Source organism: Candida dubliniensis, chromosome 6 (genome assembly GCF_000026945.1).
Source record: "Candida dubliniensis CD36 chromosome 6, complete sequence".
Lineage (NCBI taxonomy): Eukaryota > Fungi > Ascomycota > Pichiomycetes > Serinales > Debaryomycetaceae > Candida > Candida dubliniensis.
The window spans coordinates 354784-375417 of record NC_012865.1 but is presented as its reverse complement, the minus strand read 5'-3'; the positions used below and the strand labels follow the sequence as shown (position 1 = coordinate 375417).

Genomic DNA, 20634 nt, shown 5'->3' with positions numbered 1-20634 from the left:
AAATCAATATTTCAGCAATAATTAAATATTTAAATATATACATATCTAAATGTTGTACAAATTGCCAATCCTCTATTTATAATATATATATTTTCTTTATTTTCTTTTATTCACTTCCTTTCTGTTTTCCAAATCTATGGATTTAACTTATTTCCAACAACTTTACAATTTTCCTTTTCTCCAAGAGATATTCAATCTACTGACACTGTTTGTCTAATCTCGCTTAATCTTTTTTTGTTTTTATTTTTCCTTGCTGTAAAACCCATACATTTTAGCAACAGCCATGACAAAGGAACATTCAATTCGGAATATTTTTAAAAAAGACAAGACACCAGACACTGCATCAACAACTTCAACAGCATCTGCTTCACATACTGGTTTGTCAAAGCTTTTCCATAAGGAAAGCAAACCCATCACCCCACCAATCAAAAGAACGCCGTCGATCTCATCATTGAAACGCCGCAACACTAATCCAACCCAGACATCTGGTATCAGTCTCAATAATCATAATCATCATCATCATCAGGATTCTCAGAACAATAATGATACCGCTACCAATGGTAATACCCATTCTTCCTCAAAACCTGTCAATAGAAGCAGAAGTAATTCTGATAGGTTGGGCCACGTTCCACCAACAGGAAGAAAAGTTCTTTCCAAGGCAGAAACATTTGCTCACTTACAACAATTGGATACTAGGAATGCTGCCAAACAGCAATTGAGAAACCACCGAGTCCCATCAAACCATTTGAGCTCTCCACTCAGTGCAGCTCCACATTCAGATAAAATTGTTTATAATCCCTATGGTTTGAATAAAACTGCGACTCAAGAACGTCCTAAAAACACCAGTTTCTATCTTTCTGGGGTTAATGATGGAGAGAGAGTATTATCGAACCCAGTAGCAAGTCCCAATGACTATTTACCAGCAGAGTTGCATCAACAACACGTCAATTTATTAGAGGATTTTGAAATTGACGTTCATACTAAGAAATTGGGTGACGGTGGTTCTTCTGATGTTCGGATTATAAACTCTTGTCACCATAAGAAAGATTTATATGCTTTGAAAAAATTCACTTTGTTGTCGAAAGAAACCGATGAAGACTTCTATAAAAGAGTCCTGGAGGAATATAAAATTCATAGAAAGGCTGCCATATCAAGACACGTGGTTAATGCATTTGCCATTTTGAGAATTCAATCTCAATCCAATTTAACTAGAGGTTGGGGGATGGTGATGGAGTTTTGTGGTGGTGGTGACTTGTTTTCACTCATTGTTAAACCGGGTTGGAAATCTACTCCACTTGTGGAAAAATATTGTCTTTTCAAACAAATTGCTTATGGTGTTAAATTTCTTCATGACCACGATATAGTGCATCGTGATTTGAAACCAGAAAATGTTTTACTTGATGCTAATGGGTTGGCCAAGTTGTGTGATTTTGGTGTCAGTGAATTCGGTCATGAAATACCAGAAGATTTCTCGAGTCCTGTCAAATTATCTACAGCGTACGTTGGGTCCCCTCCTTATGCTCCACCAGAAGTCATGTTATTGAAAGAAAAATCGGCTACTGAAATAAAAGCTTTTGCTTATGACCCATTCAAAATGGATTGTTGGGGGTTGGGCATGTTGCTATTTTGTTTGGTTTATGGTGGCGTGCCATTTCAACAATCAAGTCCCAATGACCATGCGTTTCGTGATTACAAGTTCAGCCACAAGAGATTTTGCACCGACCATCATAATTTTAAATCGAATCAAGGGTATCCTAGAGGTCCTGGGAGTGAATTCAAATTGGCAGCCAAATTTGAAAATAATGGTGCTTCGAGAGTTGCTTGGAAATTATGTGATCCTTCAGAAAATACCCGGTATACCATGGATATGTTGTTTGATGACCCTTGGTTTCAATCTGTGGAAATGTGTATTTACGAAAGCCTAGATCAAGAAGTAAATCCATTTGTGTTGCCCGGGACTGGTGAAAACATTGATACACACTCAGTTTCAGGATATTCTTCAGTCAACAATTCACAGGCACCATCTAGAAGAGGTACGTTTACTTCTCGACCAATTGGAAGCGGTGCTGGGAGTGGATACAATAGCCATGATGAAAGTAGCAATGGTCTCAGCTCAAGCTTTAGAAGTATGCTAGATTTGAAAGATGTTCAACAGAAGATAACAAGAACAGATGAGCCAATACCAAGCAACTCATCAGTACATTCTAATGAAAGTTCTTCAGCAAGAACCAAGTCTAAATTAGACCACCCATCATCGCCTGGGTCTTTATTATCACCTGGCACTCCAACATTACAATCAATACCAGCTGATCGTGTAGCACAAACAACGTCCCCAATCAATGCAAGTCTACCAGCAGTGGAAGAAAGCGATATTGAGCACGAATCAGAATCAGATATCCAACCTGATGAGACAGAGAATCTGGGTCTACAAATTTTACCGCCTATAGACGATGTTGTGGTGGCATCTCCTTCATCATTAACTCATGAACCGCAAGAGCAAGAAGTCCTTGATTCTGCCGAGTCTTGTATTAGTTTGCCACCAAATAGAGACCAAGTATTTGCTGGAAAGGATGGAGAAATGTGCTCTTTGGCTGACTTGAGACCAGCTGCCTTAAAGAGCGCTACGGATTTACAATTGAGTGCTGATGGTATGTGTGATTTGGGGTATAAAATAAAAAAGCATCATCATACTGAAGTAAGTAACGTTTCCAACTCAAGCCGTAGGTAATTTATATAGAAAAAGAGAAAGAAACAAAAGGGGTAACATGGATTGATGCAGAAACGAACGGAAGAAGTCTAAGTTGTTTTTATATTTCTTGCTTCTATTTATACATATATGTAATTATTTATTATCAGATTATTATTGAGTTTATTTTCCAGTTGTAAGCTTAGAATATTCTCTCCGTGATTTTACAATTTGTTGAACATTCTTTTATTTTATTTTCGTTTATTAAATGACAAACCCGAGATATGACTTGAAAAAAAAAAGTTTAAAAATTATACATGTAATATATATTAACAATCAAAATCAATTACTTTAAGCTTCCAAGTTCAATTTACCCTTTGGATTAGTGACTTTAACACCGAGTTTCTTAGCTTTGGCAACAATTTCAACTCTTTTTCTAGATGAGACAGAAGAAGCAATTTCAGCAGCATAAGATTTAGTGTGTAATAACAAGACATCTAAATCTTTAGTGTTTTTGACCAAGTAAACTTTGTAACCAGCTGGGTTCAAGAACTTGGTCTTTTTGTTAGAACCGTAACCAATGTTTGGTTGTGGAATGGTACCTCTGAATCTTCTTCTAACACATGAATCAATACCTTTTTGTTTTCTCCAGTTTTCAGCGACTCTGTGATATCTGTCAGAATGATGTCTCTTGAACTTCTTGGTGTATTTCTTAACAATTTTTGGGTGTGGAATAGAAGTAGCCACTAAAAAAAAAGAAAACAGTTGTTAGTATTCAATAAATTTATATTTTTCAAACGAAATGGTAAAGGGGTAGATTTATGATAAACAGGAAAATACAATGTGGGTATCATCGTATTCTAGTAGACGAGTTAATTTCGATGGAATCTCCCTTTCGATGCTTGTCCCAAGATGACCCTTCCATACTCATTTTTAATTGGGTTTCGGACAATTTGTTGAAAATTTAACTTGATCGATTAATTTCAGTAGCAAGAGTCTACTTGACTAGTTCATAGAAGCATTTCCAACAATATTTATGATTCCCATTAACTCATATTTCATCAATTCTTTCCCACTATTTAAACTGTTCCTTTCAATCTCATCTCCATTATAACTCATCGATAATAAACATTATGCCTTCTTCCTGTTTCAATATAATTCTCCCCATATACATATATCCTCATTCTAAAACATACTTTTTGATATGATGTCAAGTGTTAAAGGTTGTAAGAAAAAGGGGATTTTCTCTTTTCAAAAGAATTTTTCAACACTATCTAAAGTCAATAGAAAATTTTTTTTTCTTTTCCAATGCGTTTGTGTGTGTGCGCCGAGCTCAAACTCTTGCCTCTAAGTTGAATGCCAGTTTCTCGCTTCTCATTGAAGAAGAAAAAATCTACATACATTGTATAACTTGTAAAAAATAATGCGCATTGTTGCTAACTAGTAAAAAAGACCACAACAAAAATTTGTATAAAGACACGCACATTAGGGCTATAGCCCTATAATTGGTTTACACGTGACTGTTTAGATAAGCTCTTAAAGAATTTATTTTGTGAACTGTTGGAATGTTGCAAAAAAAAAAAAAATAATAATACCAGCAAACAACTAATCTAAAATACATCAGACATGATAAGTAATTAAACTCAAGAAGCCTTTTATGCATTTACTGTGCAACCATTACCTTCATATCTAGTAGTTGAGATATGCTGGATGAATATACCTAATACATTATGTACACTTCTTTTTGATTCTACTTCTCATCTATACATACATGACCGGATCTCAGCCTACCTCATCAATTCATTATTCCTGCAATATATGCCAAAGACCATGTACGGGACATACCATTATCAATCAATACAGGATCCCAGTCCTTTCTTGCAAACCAATCCCAAGCTGATTTCGGGTCAAATAATGCCTTGTTGAGCATAAGAATACCTTTCCACCCATCAGGGATCTGGTCCACAATTGCACCCAATTTTTCATCCCATTCCTCTTTAACAAATTTCGAACTCCTAAAATAAGAAGACACTGGTGTGATGGGTAACATATGAATACCATGGATCCATTCATCTCCAATGGTACCTCTTCCAAAATAAGTAGCATAATCGATTTTATTCTCAAATAAAATACCCGATACTTTGTTTCCAATAAAATTGGGTGGTTCAATCTTGTTATCACTAGTGTAAAGCATGTACATATTAACCGATCGTTTCATAATTGCCAACATCAAGTCACCTCGTTGTTGCATATTCTTATCACCAATCACATTCCCATATAATTTAATAGCACGAGCAAAATGGTACATTTCACTACTACTTTCATTATCTTTACCATCACCAGATGGGAAAATACCATGGGCCCAAGAATGACCATGGAAAAAATCAAATGATCGAAATTGTGGGAAATATTGATCAGCTTGAGGACTAGCAATATCTCTGATCAATGTATTGGCATAATTGAAAATAAGATCATTATTGGCATGAAGCCAATTTTGATCAATATGTGATAAAAGTGCAATGGCATGTATATGGTATCCATAATGGAAATGATGATCATTATAATTGGAATTACCAAAATCAGCACCTGGTTCAGCTGAAGAAATTAACCCTTTCCAAGAACAATCATAAACCAAGGGGAATTTTTGTTTATTTTGAGCAAATATTTCAATTGCTTGTTTAAGTTTAGGGACAACTTCATTGGTCAATGATCCATCTTGCAATATAAAATGACAAACATATGCAATATGAGCGAATTTGTCTAAAATTTTACCAGAAGTATACATTGAATCAATGTCTGCCATCCCCACTACATCTTGTTTCACTTCTTCAATGGCTGCTTGTTTGATGATTTCTTTAGCGTTGTCTGAATAATTGGCTTTAGTGGCAAAAGTGGCCCATGGATCCCACATAATATCAACAGGAAGTTGTTCTTGCATAACAAGTTCGTTTGTGACATATGACTTCATTACACCTTTTGTTGGTGAATCAAGGTTTAAATCTGTTGCTTTAACATTAGTAATGACCTCTTGATGATGTGGAAGTGCCCAAACAAGAGTTTTACCTGATCTTGATTGTCCTTTAATGGTATAAGAAAATTTGTATTCGCCTGTATCACCGTCTGCAGAGGCAGATAATTCTGCATGGTCAATATAACCACCAGCAGTGTCATCGTAATACTTTGAATCACCACGAGCAATTTGAATAATACCTGGCCCATTCCCAACAATATGATTTGGATCCTTTAAACTCAATTCACTAGTGGAATAAACCGACCAAGTCACTTGGTTAAACAACATGGCTGTATATTTTTGAACATTTCCAATCTTGTCTTGTTTTTTAAACTCTTGAACACCAACTTGGGATGCAATAACTGGTTTAGCATTTTCGTAAATGGCAGTGATAAAACCCATACCTTGCACTATTGGAAGAATGATTTTACTATCACCCTTTTGTAAAGTTGCAGTTACAGAAAGTGCTCTATGATCACTTAATGTCAACTTGTTACCATCAAAGTTTTCTGCAGAAAGAACAAATGACTTAATTTTAGGTGGGTTGAAATAATATTGAGCAACTGGCGCATCTGGTTCAGGACCAAAAACTCTTTGTGATGCATCTGTATGATTGAATGCTAATCCATGATCTTGATCGGGATCAATCGTGTACCACATTGAGTATGGTAATGGCCAAATTGGCATGGTTTGGTCACCCGTGGTTAAATTGTTATAAAAGTTATTTGTATGGATTGGGGCATCTTTTTCGTCACAACAGCATCCAATTGGTTGTTGTTGATGTTTGACTTTTTTGAAAAGTGAAGGTGGTTCGCCAGTTGCTATTGGATTACTAAGAATATCTTTCCCATTAACTGGTTGAATGGAAGTGGGCGCAGGGTTTGAATCTCGATTTGTTTCTTCGCTTGGTTGTGATCCTGGTGGTGGTGGAGCAGGTGGTCTATCGTATTCCTTACGCTTGAATACATTTTTCAAATCTCTTAATCCCATTTTGAACTCAAAATTCTTCGAAGATTATTATATAAAATCAAAAAAAGAAGGATGCAATTGACAATTGTAGTTATTTTTTTTCTTTAGTTTTCCTGTGTTCCGTTTGGAACTCTTTATTGTTTATTGCTGGAATCACAAAAACCCGACGCAAACTTGAAATTTCCATTTTGGCACCCCTGTTCTAAATGAAACTTTTTAGCGGACACCCCCGATTTGGAAAGATATTTCGCCTTATCGAAGGTGCTTCAGCGCGATATAATTCCGATAAAGTGATATTACATAAAGATTTCATGATATCCACACCCCAGAAAAACACTGACTATTCAACTACAAGCAATACATTAATATGAAACTACTTGTATTTTTGACCTTAATTTCTTTAGTTATATCCATAAATGTGGAGGAGAAATGGGGTGGATTATGGCCTTTTCAAGGAATCGCTACGTTTGCACATCTAGAACATTTCCAATGCTTGATTGAATCAGAAAAACAATTTGACATAGGGATAATTGGTGTACCATTTGATACTGCTGTTTCTTATAGACCAGGGGCACGTTTTGGGCCTCGAGCAATTAGAGATGCTTCTCAAAGACAAAACAATTTACGTGGATTCAACCCTAAAGCATTGTTTGATCCTTATCAATCATGGGCCAAAATAATAGATTGTGGGGATATCCCAGTGACACCAATGGATAATTCTGCTGCCTATAAACAAATGAGTGAAGCATTTAAAGACTTGACGAATAAAAAATCATTGAATAACACTGAAATTCCTCCAAGGTATATCGCCTTGGGTGGTGACCATTCGGTGTTATTACCACATCTTCGTGCGTTGCATAGGATCTATGGACCACTTAATGTTATTCATTTTGACGCCCATTTAGATACGTGGAAACCAAACAAATATCCTACATCTGAAAAGAATGACATTAATCATGGGTCAATGTTGTGGAAGGCATACGAAGAAGGATTAACTACTAAACACAACATTCATGTTGGTGTACGCACAAGGCTTTCAGGATTAGAAGATTTGCAAGATGATGATGAACAGAACTTTGTCAGAATTGAAGCTGATGATATATGGTTAAAAGGACCGCAATGGGTGGTTGATAAGATTTTGACGACTATTCCAAAAGACACGGCCACTTATATTTCAGTTGATGTTGATGTTTTAGATCCAGGGTTTACAAGTGGTACTGGGACACAAGAACCCGGTGGATTTTTACCAAGAGAGTTGATATATTTATTGAGAAGTATAGAGGGTTTGACAGTTGTTGGGGCAGATGTTGTTGAAGTTTCTCCAGCTTATGATATTGCCGAAATCACAGCTACTAATGGTGCTCAAATCGCATATGAAATATTAACTAGTATGGTGAAAAGGGGGAATGTAGATAAATCGTTGGTTAAACTGGTCGTTCACGTTTTTGATTAGCCATAGCAGAGAGACACTTTGCGTTAATTTGCCTCTATGATTGATTGAAACAGAATGTAATTTCAACACTATTTTTAGAATTTGTATATTACTGAGTAATGAATTTCTGTCTACATTAAAACTCATTTGACAAACATTCCTACCCTATTCTATCAATTGCACGTCAATTAAAACATAAAAAATACAAACTCAAACAAATCTCTCTATCTAATATTGATAAGTGTGAATTTCAGAAACGTATTCCACCTTAACGTATGGTCTATACACTGGTTTCCACATTTGTGATTGTACCCATTTAAGACAACCTTCATAATCTCTGGGCACTTCAACAAATCCACCATCTGGTTTTTCTTCACTCTCCACCCTAGCAGTACCTTCTTTCAAGGATTGTAAAATAACTGCAGTGGCAACATGAGCACTAACTTCATCAATTTCTTCTAATCTAGGCAACAATCCATTTTTAGGGTTTTCCATTTTCGGAGACATGGAAGCCAATCGGTCAACTGCTGCTGAAATCATAGTATCGGAAATTGTAGTACATCTGGATAATACAGCACCCAATCCAATACCTGGAAATGTGAAACAGTTATTGTTTTCCGATATATAATATCCATCCACAGGTTCAAATGGAGATCCAGTTGCAATCAATGCATTGTTATCTGTCCATTTCATTAAATCAGAGGGAATTGCTTCGTGTAATCTGGTTGGGTTGGATAATGGGAAAATAATTGGTTGTGGATTGTGTTTATACATTTCCTTGACGATTTCTTCAGTAAAAGCACCTGCTTGGGTAGAACATCCAACTAAAACTGTTGGTTTAATCTTATTCACACATGCCAATAAACTTTTAGTATCAACACCATCCCATTCTGAAGAAGGATCAGCATATTTAAGCTGTGCCGGACTTGCATTAGTGGACTCATCAGTTATCAAGCCATAACGATCCATACAATGAATTCTTCCTCTTGCTTGCTCTTCAGTGGCACCGTGTGATACCAAATGATTGGTGATTTGGTCAGCAATACCTAAACCAGCAGATCCAGCACCATAGACCAAGACTTGAATATCTTTCAAGTCACGGTTGGAATACTTCAATGCAGCAGTAATTGATGCCATTACCACAGCACCAGTTCCTTGAATATCATCGTTAAATGAAGGCAATTCTTCTCTGTACTTGTACAACAAATCTCTACCAGTCGACACGCCAAAATCTTCATAATGCAAAACTGAACTAGGAAATCTCTTCTTAATTGCTTGAATCACTTTATCAACAAAATCCCAATACTTTTCATCTCTAACTCTTGGGAATTTATTACCCATGTATAATTCATCATTTATTAATCTATCATTGTTTGTACCAACATCTAAAGCAATTGGCAAAACTCTTGCAGGATGAATACCACCACACAATGTCATAAGACCCAATTTGGCTATAGCAATTCTGATGGCACCTACACCTTGATCTCCAATACCCAAGATCCCTTCACCATCGGAAACAACAATATAATCAATATCCTTATCTTCACCGTAAGCAGATAAACGTTTATCAATACCGTCGGGATCATTAATATCCAAGAAACAACCTTCTGGTTTTCTGAATCTATCGGAATAACTAGCAATTGCATCACCTTCAGTAGGAGTATAAATAATTGGCAACATTTCTCTAATATGACGTCTCACCAACTCATAATACAACACTTTATTCTGTAATCTCATGGATGTACAAAAATCATTCTTGGCTAAAGGAGTTTTCAAATAGGAAAATTGTCGATATGCTCTTTCCACTTGTTCATCTAAGGAGTTGACTTGTGAAGGTAAGAGTCCAGTCAAATTAAAACTTTCTCTTTCTTCTTTGGAAAATGCTGATCCTTTATTGAATTGAGGTGAATTCAACAAGGAAAACCCTGAAATTGCACATTCAACTGGACCATCCATTGACAATCTCGTGGCTTTTGGTTTTAATGACTCAATTGCAGCTTTAATGCCAACGGGGGTTTTAACAGTACGAGTACGCACTTGAGCGGTCTTTGCGGCTGCAGCTGCGGCTGTGGTTGAATTAAATCGGATCTGGGGTCTGGCAACCTTTAACATTGTGTTGATGTTGAATTGGGTATATATATATATATCTAATATGAATGTCTAAGTTTGAAAACGTGTTGAAGATTTTTCTGTCCCAAGATTTATAATCAGCCTTTCGAAAGATAATTAGAACTTCCCAACAGGTAAGGATGAGGGAGAAAAAAAAAAACACGGAGCAATGGAAGGGAGAAGGCAAGGGGGGGGGAAACTGATTTTCAATAGTTTGAAAAAGAAAAAACACTAATTGCGTTTCTAGAAATTAAATGGCTTATATATATTATAATTATCTGAAACGTTTTTCAAAAGAAAACATTAACTGGTGGTGTTGTGGTTAAGAATCAGGTTATTACCATGAAATATCATTGTATCAATATAAAAAAGAAAATTAGTTGGGTTTTGTGGTTAACCGGTATTTCCCATTGCCAAATTGTAATTCACACTAAATTTTTAAAGGTTTTTTCTTTCTCATTAGTGTTTCTGTTATTACTGAGAACTATTTTTTTTTTCTCTCTCACCGTAACCGGGCAATAATTTAAACTCATTTTAGGACCAGCGGGAGGAGACAACATCACTAGTGAAAAAGAAGATTGCAAAATGTTTCTGAATTTCTGATAATTCCGAACTGTGATTAATGCGTATAATATTGGAAAATGATAAACTTGTCTAGTTTTGTGTTCGATATGTTTCACGTCTAAGGATATCTGTCATCACTAGATTATTATTATTTGACAACAAATGTCCGCCAAGGATCGAGAAGAACACCCTGGTTTGATTTTTCAGTTTCACCAATCGGGCATCTGTGCGACGAAAGCCCAAAAATTTTTAATAGAATGTTCCCCTCTTTTTCGTGAAATGAAATATTCATTGCTCTCTTCGAATGGTCTATATCGGAATAATTGCTGTTGTTATTGTTATTGTCATGTTCTCTTTTTGTGTTGCTTTTTTTCTTGACATTTCAAAATATACAATACTATTTGATACACTGTAGTTTGTAGATCTACCTTAAACAGTTTGCATTTTGAGCACAAATCAAAAGAGTATTCACATTGATTCCTTGACTATTCAGACCAACTGAATGGCCCATAAAATAGGGTTCATATTTTGTTCTTGTTGGTTTTCTTGTTGCAACGGAAAAATCCGGAGACCACAAAATTGCAATATAACGAGATTTCTACAAACTCGAAGAGAATCTTTTTGCAACTCTTTTTGATTAATTGATGTCACCAGTTTAGGTTCATTGTATATGCTTCTGGTTTAACTATTATCTATATCAAGTAATAAAACAGTTCATGTTATCATAATTAGAAACATCTACCAGTAAATGTTTAGCAACGATACTATTAATAATACAAAAGTGGTTACTTTTTCATTTAAATTCGTTGAAAAATTTACCATAAATATATTCATAAAGTTTTAGAACCACATACCAATGTAGATCCAAAACTTGCACCCAAAACCAACAAGTTAGCTCCATTGGGATATGTGTAAAAACACATTATAAATGCATAATATATAACAATGTAGTTACACATTTTGCCAATTATTCATTTCCAACAATACCTACTACAGAATGTGTTGATAAATTCAGTAAATACTTTGTCGCATAATAACATATACCAAGCATGGCAGATTATAGGAAAAGAAAGATAAATTGTGATGTTCTTGGCAGTTCTAAAACAGCCGTGTCAACTTAAACGTAGTGGAATCTTATTCTTAATGTTCCTTGCCTAGATATAAATAAACCCATCATCTATTCAATAATTCAGTTGTGTGAAAAACAAATTTACTTCTGGTGTTTAGCATTGTTACTTTTGTCAATATAAATGTTGAATTGTTTGTATGGCGAACACCATAATGAAGATAATTACTTGGTTGGTATAAAGTGTATTTTATATCTCATATTGTTCCCCACTTTCTCCTATCTAAGGATTGAATAACAATTTCTATTATTCACCACTAATGGGGCATATTTACCACTTTTGGTTGTATGCTATTTTTTCTTGTTCCCCCGACACCTCCGGTTAAAGTGAAATTATTCTTGTTATTATTATTTTTGCTTTTGCGTGTGAGACAACAAGAAGCCAACAAATAGTTTACCTACACCCCCCAGGACAACAAAAAAAATAAAATAAAATAAAATAAAAGTGCAAGCGATGCACAGCAATCGTAAATTACTAACAATAAGGAGGTCAGCAGCAGCAGGCAGACAAGTAAACAAACTGAAATTTTTTTTTTTTTTTTTTTCAAGCCAGCCCCCAAATTCCTTTTTTCTCTTTCTCTCCACCCCACCACTAACCACCTTCTACTACTACTACTACTACCACCACCCTTTTACAAACAACACACCCACACATACAACTTTAAATTTGTTTATTCATTCAACAAACTTTATATTCAAACAAAGTCACCAAATGCAATAATCACACATCTTTTATTATTACTTGGACAACAAATTACTTTTTACAACCCCCTTCAATCCAATATATTTATTTAATCACTTTTTCCAATAACTTTCATTCTTTCGTTAACTTATCTTTTACTACTACTTTTTTTTTTTCTTTTTTCTTTTTTGTTTTGCTTTGTTTGCTTTATCTCGCTTAAGAAAGTCCTAGTCTTTTACAACCATCGATATTCACACACTGTTTCTTACATCATATTCCCATGTACATTAATCAATACATAAATATAGATAAATTGATATTTTATCTATCGTGTATAATCATTGGATGGGTACTGTTTTGGTATATCATTTTCAAACTAACTGGGTTCCATCTTCTGACCATCACTATAAACAATGGGATACTGTTCAATGGAATATCATTTCATACAAAACGATATCTAATATCTATAGGGTCATTGAGATTTAGACTATGGGGTAATAGTAAAATGACAATCATCGATGACTTAACTATCAAGTTGATGCCAAATGCAAATAATAACCAAAAGCAACATTCTCAAGAGAAACGCAATGACCATAGTTTTAAAGATCCTTCTGCCCCAGTGGTCAATATATTCCCGCAAAATAGAATTGGAAAATCTGTGGTCTCCAAACTTATTCGACACGTACCAAAATTGAATTTGGAACTAAGACAGACCTCTATCATCACTCCATCGCAGAACAAGACTATAATAGAGTATTTAAAATTTACAACAACTTCAAAATATAGTAAGCGTTCTAATGAAAAAATCACGTTTAAAGCTGGCCTTTATATTAATAACGTACTTCATCATTTAAAGACACAAGGGGATGTTATCAAACCATTTCAAGTTGGGGGAGCTGGTTTTGAGACCAAGTTTCTGATTAATTTTGAAACCGGAGTATTGGACGATTTAAGAACCAGAGCGAATATCAACGACAGTGATTTTCTGGTGTTTAATGCAATCAAATATTATTTTATCCTTCAGGATTCACAGGAAATAGAAAAGAATGATAACAACAAGCTGACTCTATCACAAGCAGAAATAGATGCCAAACAAGAGCATAAGCTACAACGCTTGGAAAACGCTTTCAAGGTAATACACGCCATTGTTTCAGAGATCAATCTCCATATTGAAAATGTGAAAATTTCAGAAATTCCATTTGTTACTATGGAAAATAACCCTGATTTCAAAGAGTACTTTAATGACGTTAGACCTGCAACCTGCTTGGAAATGATGACAAAATCAACATCTTTTAATTTTTCCAGAATGTACTCTGATGCTGCTGGATTTGAGGTGTTATTCAACTCCAAACGAGACAGACCATATCATTTAACTTGTTCTGTTCAACTATTGAAAGTCTTTTTTGCATCAAGAGTTGTATTACCTACTGGTCAAGTGGACAACAACACTGACGAAATAATAAATGTTCCTAATTTTGCATTGACTTACAAGACAAACATACTAGACCAAGTGGTAAGAGCAAGGGGCTTTAAGAATTGTGTCGTGGAAATTTATTTTTCTGCGAGCACCCCAATACTTGATTTGGATACTCATCAATTAAGTTCATTGCTCTATAATTTGGTATTATTGAAAAAATGGAAAACTATCAAAAAGCTTATTAAAGTGCTAAAGACGACACCCACGTCATCCTCTGACTCTCCTGATGACGACTTTGATGATAGTGAGATGTCAAAATTGGAGATTCATCCTGGCAGCCCACATCATAAGGAAAAGCTCAATGCGAGAATATGGAGATACCTCACAGATTATTATCCACGCTTGGATATCAAGACGGTAGTTGAGCAACCACGGTTAGTCCTTCGACATTGTGAACCTAATAAGAATACACAAATTTTAACATTTTCGTATTCTTTGTTAAATTTCACATTATCAACAACAGAAACAAGAGACTATACGTCAAGCTGTCAGTTATTATTACCTTTGATCACCTACTATGAAAAGCCATTCTCAGACGTATCAGACCTTCATGGCAAAGAGCTAGTTACAAAACAAGTAGCACATACAAGTTACATTGATATAAAACTTGAAATTTTCAAGAATTTAACAGTAAAACTTTTAGTTGATGTCGATAAAGTGACACTTGACTTGACAAACCTTGATATTTTCACTGGAATTCATAATTTATTACTTGATGTTACTCAAATCGCAGAGACAGATCTTGAGGTTGGTGTTATCAACAAAATGTTGAATTTACAATTTCTTCAATTACGTCACGAACTACAACTTCGTCAACTGTCGTATTTCAAAAAACAGGCAAAACCCACATTAGAGCAGAAATTGTTTAGATATTTGCCCAAATGGCTAACTAGAGTTGATTTAAATGTGACATACCTTAATATTGCATTGGGATCCAGGTCAGTTTTGATACCCAAAAAGGATTTATCGAGAACCGAATCCCCTGAATTTGATTTTGATTTTGATGATGACCACGAGTTGAAACAAATTGACTTTAAATTTGACTCCTTAAGCATTGGTGTTGCTAAGAATTCGCAAAAAAGTGGAGAGTCAACGCCATCAACAGTCGCGTCTTGTGCTTCACTGGAGACTTTAACTAATCTGAACAATGACGCCGTTTATTGGGTGGTCAATACCACTCTTGAAAAGTTGAAGTTGTCAGCACTCACAGATTTGAATGGTAAATTTAGTCGTCTTTTGGAGATTCCATCAATCAAGACCAATGTAAGCGCCGTTTTTGACTATTATGGAAACAACAAGCTTATTACTGAGGTGAAAGTGGGAAACATCTTGGTTGATTACAATAGATATAAGCTATACACTCTAATTGGATCCATTTACCTTATCAGAGAATTTGTTATAGCTCCTATCAAACTCATTAAATCCAAATTGAATAAAGATTTGACTAAATTTAATAACAATTTGTCCCCTGATCCTAACGCCGTTCACAAATCCCCTTCAATCTTGGATTTTTTGCACTTGGATTTTAAATTAGATTATCTGGATATGATTTTATGTTTAAGTAAAGATTTCAAGGTAAGGTTGCAATTAAAAGCAATACAAGCTGCTTACCGGGATAGAACTGCCGATTTTTCCATTACATTTTTGAGGGGACTTGCCGAATCACCGTTAGTGGCAAATAAATGGTGTCGTTTACTTTGTTTGGATACACTCAAATTCAAAACAGAGATATCATCTTCGATTAAGGATTTAAACATTGAACTTGATTCTGATGCTGTTAGATTTATACAACCCCATCAATTTGTTGTTTACAAGTTTTTCGACAATATTTCCATAACTGTTAAGCTTGTTAAGCACTTAATTGCATTGTTGAAAGATGAAAGTACCAAAAAAGATTTGAATATTGTTCATCCAAATTTACAAAGGGCAAAATTATTACCATTTATTCGCTTCAAATCGAAATCATTGAAATTTAGTATGGAGGACGACCCTTTTGAAACAGAATTGGGAATGATATATCAATTAGGTAAAGTTGAACAAAGAAAAAGACTCGAGCTTTATAATTTGTTTGAGACCAAAGCAAATGCTAGCCATGTTGACACCGAAGATTATTTTGACAACTTGAGTCGATTGAATCGCACTATATCTAATTCTTGGATTCGTAAAGTGAATGTCTATAAAAGTAAATTAAGAAATGAAATTATTGCAAACAAAGAATACTTACTAGGAAATGAAGTCAAATTAGATGAATCCTTGAATGATGATGTGGTAACATATGTATATGCACTGCCATTATTCTCAGTTTACATGGATAAGTTCCAATTAGACATTTCAAAACCGAAATTCAATATCGATGAAGTCGCCAATTTTATATACGATTTTGGCCAAGGTGTACCCAAAAACACCGAATACACTTTATTGATACCCATGTATATGGCGCTACAGTTAGGAGAATTGAGAATGCATCTACGAGATTATCCTTTGCCTTTATTGCATTCCCCTCGTAACAAAGATATGGATGAGACAAGTTTCAAATTGAATGGTCATTTGGTGATAACTGAAGCATTCGTAAAAGCTATAGAACATATGAGACAAATTGATGTCCCCTTAGTACCAGAACACAAAAACAAACATAAACAGTTGAATAAATTCGAGTCTTTGGTTATGGAGAAAACCTTGGCAAGCGTTAAATTGTACACAGATTTAGAATGTGTTTTTAATTCAAACTATCCAACAAGAATTGTTTGGGGTGCCTCTTACAATTTTGGCATTCAACAGATGATGGCAAACTTTGATCGGTTTTCGAAACCGCCGGTGGACCCATCCACTAAATTGGGATTCTGGGATAAGCTAAAGTATATTCTACATGGTAAATGTCAAATCAGAACCAGGAAGAGTTTGGAAGTTGCATTTAAAGGATCAAGAGATCCGTATGATCTATTCACAACTGCTGGTGGGTTTGTATTGTCATTTAGAAAAAATGTTGTTTGGGATATTAACAAAAATGATAATTCGAAAAATTATTTCGATATTACTGCAGATAAATTATCTTGGTATATTCCAAATTATTTGGCAGGGCCGTTATTGGCATGGACAAGAAGTAGTAAAAACTCAATTTATTTACCAAATTCGCCAAATGTCGTTAATTCTTGCTTTGCATATTATCTTCAAGATTTTACTGGTCAAGCTGATTTTGATCATGCGACTCGAGTATTTGAGAGAAATGTGGTCAACCTTAGTGGTGGAATTCATTTTCAAGTTGGGTTTTTACTTGAACGTAAAGATACAAATGGTAAAAGAACCGATGAATTCAAACCTCATTATGAAGTACAGTTGTTTGATCCTAAATATTGTGAAAAAGGTCATGATTCTTATGCAGGGTTCCGAAGTCAATTCATACACATGGCCATCTCATTAGAATCGACAAGTAATTCTAGTTATAATACAATTCATCTCAGTCCTGGTACTTTCCAACAATTTTTTGATTGGTGGAAGTTATTTGCTAGCAATATGCAGCTACCAGTCAGACGAGGCAAGATGTTTGGAGAAGCAAAAGAATCGGTTAAATTTTCACAACATTTATTCACAAATAAATTTTCCTTTACGTTAAAGTCCTTATTTATTGCCCATGTTTATCGAGACGAAATTGTTGATATCAACAACGATAGAATAGAATGTATTGGATTAAGAGCCAAAGTAGATGATTTTATGGTTGATTTGCATCAAAGAAAAGAGCCAGCAACACTTTACCATGAAGAGTTGTCCAAGAATGAAAAAGTGATGAAAATGAATTTTGATTTGGGGGAAGTCGTTTTATCAGGAATAGACTTACGTGTAATGCATGTTTCATTCCTCCAAAATTTATACACACAATCACATTCCAATTCAAGTGACACTAAATCAACTTATAATATTTACGACAATGATCATCGCTGGTTTGATATTATGGATTTCCAAGAGGCATTTTTAACTTCAATTAAAGATTGTGTCAGGACCGTTGACATTTATCCATTGATGTATTTACAAAGGTTCTTTTATGAAAGGGATACACATGGTGGTAAACCCGAAAATGAGAATGCTTTTGGGAAAGAAGTTATCCATAAATGTAATTTGGGTGCTATGAATCCCTTGGAAACAAAGTTGAATGTCTTGAATAAAAGACTCAACGCTTTACAAGAGCAAGTTAAAAAAGTGTCCAAAACGTCTGCCCCGGAACCTGTAGCAGATTTGAAGAAACGAATTTTGTTTTTGCAAAAAGAAATTAGTACCACCAAGGCTGGTGTTAAATCCAAAATGCGTCGTACATCTACTTTAAATGGTATGAATAATAGTGAGAATTACCATAACAAGTTTACATTCTATAACATGCTCCTTAAATGGAATTTCAATTGTCGGAATTTGACGTTGAAGTACATACATTTTGTGAAATTGAAATCACAACTTCGAAAATACTTGTCACACCAGTCAATTGAAACACTAGAGAAAATGATGGATAGCGTGAATGCATTTAACGATAAAGATGATTTGTCATCTACATCAGAAATAATCCGTCGTTTTACACTGGAAGGAATTAGATCACAGGCATCTACTAATAAAGATATTACTTCACAACAAAAACTCGACAATTTCAACACAATACTACGAGAAACGAGACCCGATGAAAAAGTGGTTGAGGATTACTTAATTGACGTGATTGCACCTCAAATTCAATTACAAAGTGAAGATTACCCTGATTCAGTTGTGCTCATTTCTACACCATCTATTAAGGGTAAAATTTTGTCTATCATGGATTCCAAGAATAACGCAAATCAAATATTATTAGAAACAAGATATGGTATTTTACTTAAAGAGGCCAATGTTTTTGTATTGAATAAAGAGGATATTGTTGGGTGTCCTGATATGTTGAGTATAAGTAATCCATATGGTGCTAAATCGAATTGGCCACCATGGTTAGGTACAGAAATAACCCAAAATGGCAAATGGGCTGGAGCCAACAATTTATTGATTGAAAAGCTTTCCGTTATGACAATGTGTTATGAAAGTGAAATTTTGTCAAGTAAGCTTTCTGCAAATGCACAAGATATGGAGCAGGAAGAGCAAGAAAACGACAATAGTGACAATGCAAAACAAGCACCTCTTAGGCTTGGTATTGATATGCCCTCTGTGGTGATCACATCTACATCAAGCCAATACTTTACCTTGTATGTCATCATAGTGAGCTTGTTGTTTTATAGCGAGCCTATGAGTAAAGTTATCCACAAGAAAATCGAGAAGATGAAGTTTTCTATTGATTTTGAAGATTTGGGTGCTATTACTAGCAGATTAACAAAAATGCAACAACATCATAAATTGTTGAAATTATTGTTAAATAACTACAGTTTCCGACAAGGCAAGTTAAACAATGAGGATCTTAATAATTACTTACAAGTGAATCTTGAGCGTGGAGAAATTGCTAGTGATATTTATTTGTTGTTGCGAACATTATTGACAGGCGATTTTGCTTCTGATACTTCAAACAATTTACTGATGTCGTGGTTGATTAGAGCAGATGAAATTATATTACAGATATTGGAGGATGATAGAACCCCAATTATGGATCTTGCCTTGGCCCAAGGGATGTATACTCGGAAAGAACTTGAAAGTGGATCCAACATTAACAAACTTCATATTGGTACAATGCGAGGGTTCAACCTTATTGAACTGGCAAGATACCCTGATTTTATTAAACCAATAAACGAAAATTCTTCACAAAATTTGATTGAATTTTCATGGACAATGAACAAGTCTGTTGGTGGTATAAAAATTATTGAGAATGTATTTGTTAATGCGGCGCCGTTGAATATCAAACTTGATGAAATAACTGGTGACAAATTAATGAAATTCATTACTTATTCTAATTCAGGGAACTTGGAAGATAGCAAAATTATAGCTGTCAGTAACGAAAAGAATAAAGATAACATTAAAGATAATCTGGAAGAAGAAGATTATGGGTTGATTACTGAGAATGAGGGAATCAACAAAGGTCCTAAATTTGAAGAAATGTCTCAAAGTAGCAACATGAAAAGAAGTTTGACTATGTTATCGAGCAAAAAATCATCTTCAAGTGCAAGTGCAAGTGGAAGTGCAAGCTCCAATGACGAAATCAATGACAATGAAGATGTTGAAAAAATGATTGAAAGATCAAAAAAGTATTTTTCAGTAGTATCATTGAATGTCAATGCAATTTCATTGGAAGTTACCCTTAAGCTAAATAAAGGATTTAAACGGATTCTTAATGTTAATGATTTTAGAATAGACCTTCCTGAATTCAATATTACAAATGAGATTGTGTCTTATAGGGATATAAGCAAAATGTTACAAAGTATGATAACAAAAATGATATTGGGTCATGTGGGAAGGTTATTGGGAAATAAAATGAAAGCTAAAAAGGGGAAATCAAAGAAAATTATCAAAAAACGGGAAAGAATTCGGTCAATATCAGATGTTCGAAAAGAAATCCATATTTCCTCTCAAAAGGTTGAGAATTAATCAAAAATAGATTTTAAATGAATATATAATACACATGCATATATATATATA

At 34.7% G+C, this 20634-nt stretch overlaps 6 protein-coding genes and 1 pseudogene across 6 annotated transcripts, besides 1 other annotated feature; 4 read left to right on the top strand and 3 right to left on the bottom strand. All coding sequences in view use genetic code 12, as the record gives it.

Moving 5' to 3' along the window:
- Positions 1-283: 283 nt before the first annotated feature.
- Positions 284-2728, top strand: CD36_61800 (serine/threonine protein kinase, putative; the record flags this gene model as incomplete). Its single annotated transcript, XM_002420905.1, has 1 exon — positions 284-2728. One exon carries the CDS (start codon positions 284-286, stop codon positions 2726-2728), a length of 2445 nt encoding a protein of 814 aa, XP_002420950.1.
- A 309-nt stretch (positions 2729-3037) lies between these two features.
- Positions 3038-3883, bottom strand: CD36_61795 (60S ribosomal protein L32; the record flags this gene model as incomplete). The annotated part of the gene is made up of 2 exons (XM_002420904.1): positions 3038-3432; position 3883. Coding segments are annotated over 2 exons (396 nt in total).
- A 598-nt stretch (positions 3884-4481) lies between these two features.
- ENG2 (endo-1,3-beta-glucanase, putative) lies at positions 4482-6686 on the bottom strand (the record flags this gene model as incomplete). Its single annotated transcript, XM_002420903.1, has 1 exon — positions 4482-6686. The coding sequence occupies one exon, from the start codon at positions 6684-6686 to the stop codon at positions 4482-4484; it is 2205 nt and encodes a 734-aa protein (XP_002420948.1).
- A 346-nt stretch (positions 6687-7032) lies between these two features.
- Positions 7033-8118, top strand: CD36_61780 (arginase, putative; the record flags this gene model as incomplete). The annotated part of the gene is made up of 1 exon (XM_002420902.1): positions 7033-8118. One exon carries the CDS (start codon positions 7033-7035, stop codon positions 8116-8118), a length of 1086 nt encoding a protein of 361 aa, XP_002420947.1.
- A 207-nt stretch (positions 8119-8325) lies between these two features.
- On the bottom strand, positions 8326-10209 carry CD36_61770 (NAD-dependent malic enzyme, mitochondrial precursor, putative; the record flags this gene model as incomplete). Its single annotated transcript, XM_002420901.1, has 1 exon — positions 8326-10209. One exon carries the CDS (start codon positions 10207-10209, stop codon positions 8326-8328), a length of 1884 nt encoding a protein of 627 aa, XP_002420946.1.
- A 1833-nt stretch (positions 10210-12042) lies between these two features.
- On the top strand, positions 12043-12422 carry CD36_61750 (annotated as a pseudogene).
- Positions 12043-12422: a sequence feature.
- Positions 12423-12858: 436 nt separating this feature from the next.
- Positions 12859-20583, top strand: CD36_61740 (uncharacterized mitochondrial protein, putative; the record flags this gene model as incomplete). The annotated part of the gene is made up of 1 exon (XM_002420900.1): positions 12859-20583. The coding sequence occupies one exon, from the start codon at positions 12859-12861 to the stop codon at positions 20581-20583; it is 7725 nt and encodes a 2574-aa protein (XP_002420945.1).
- Positions 20584-20634: the final 51 nt, after the last annotated feature.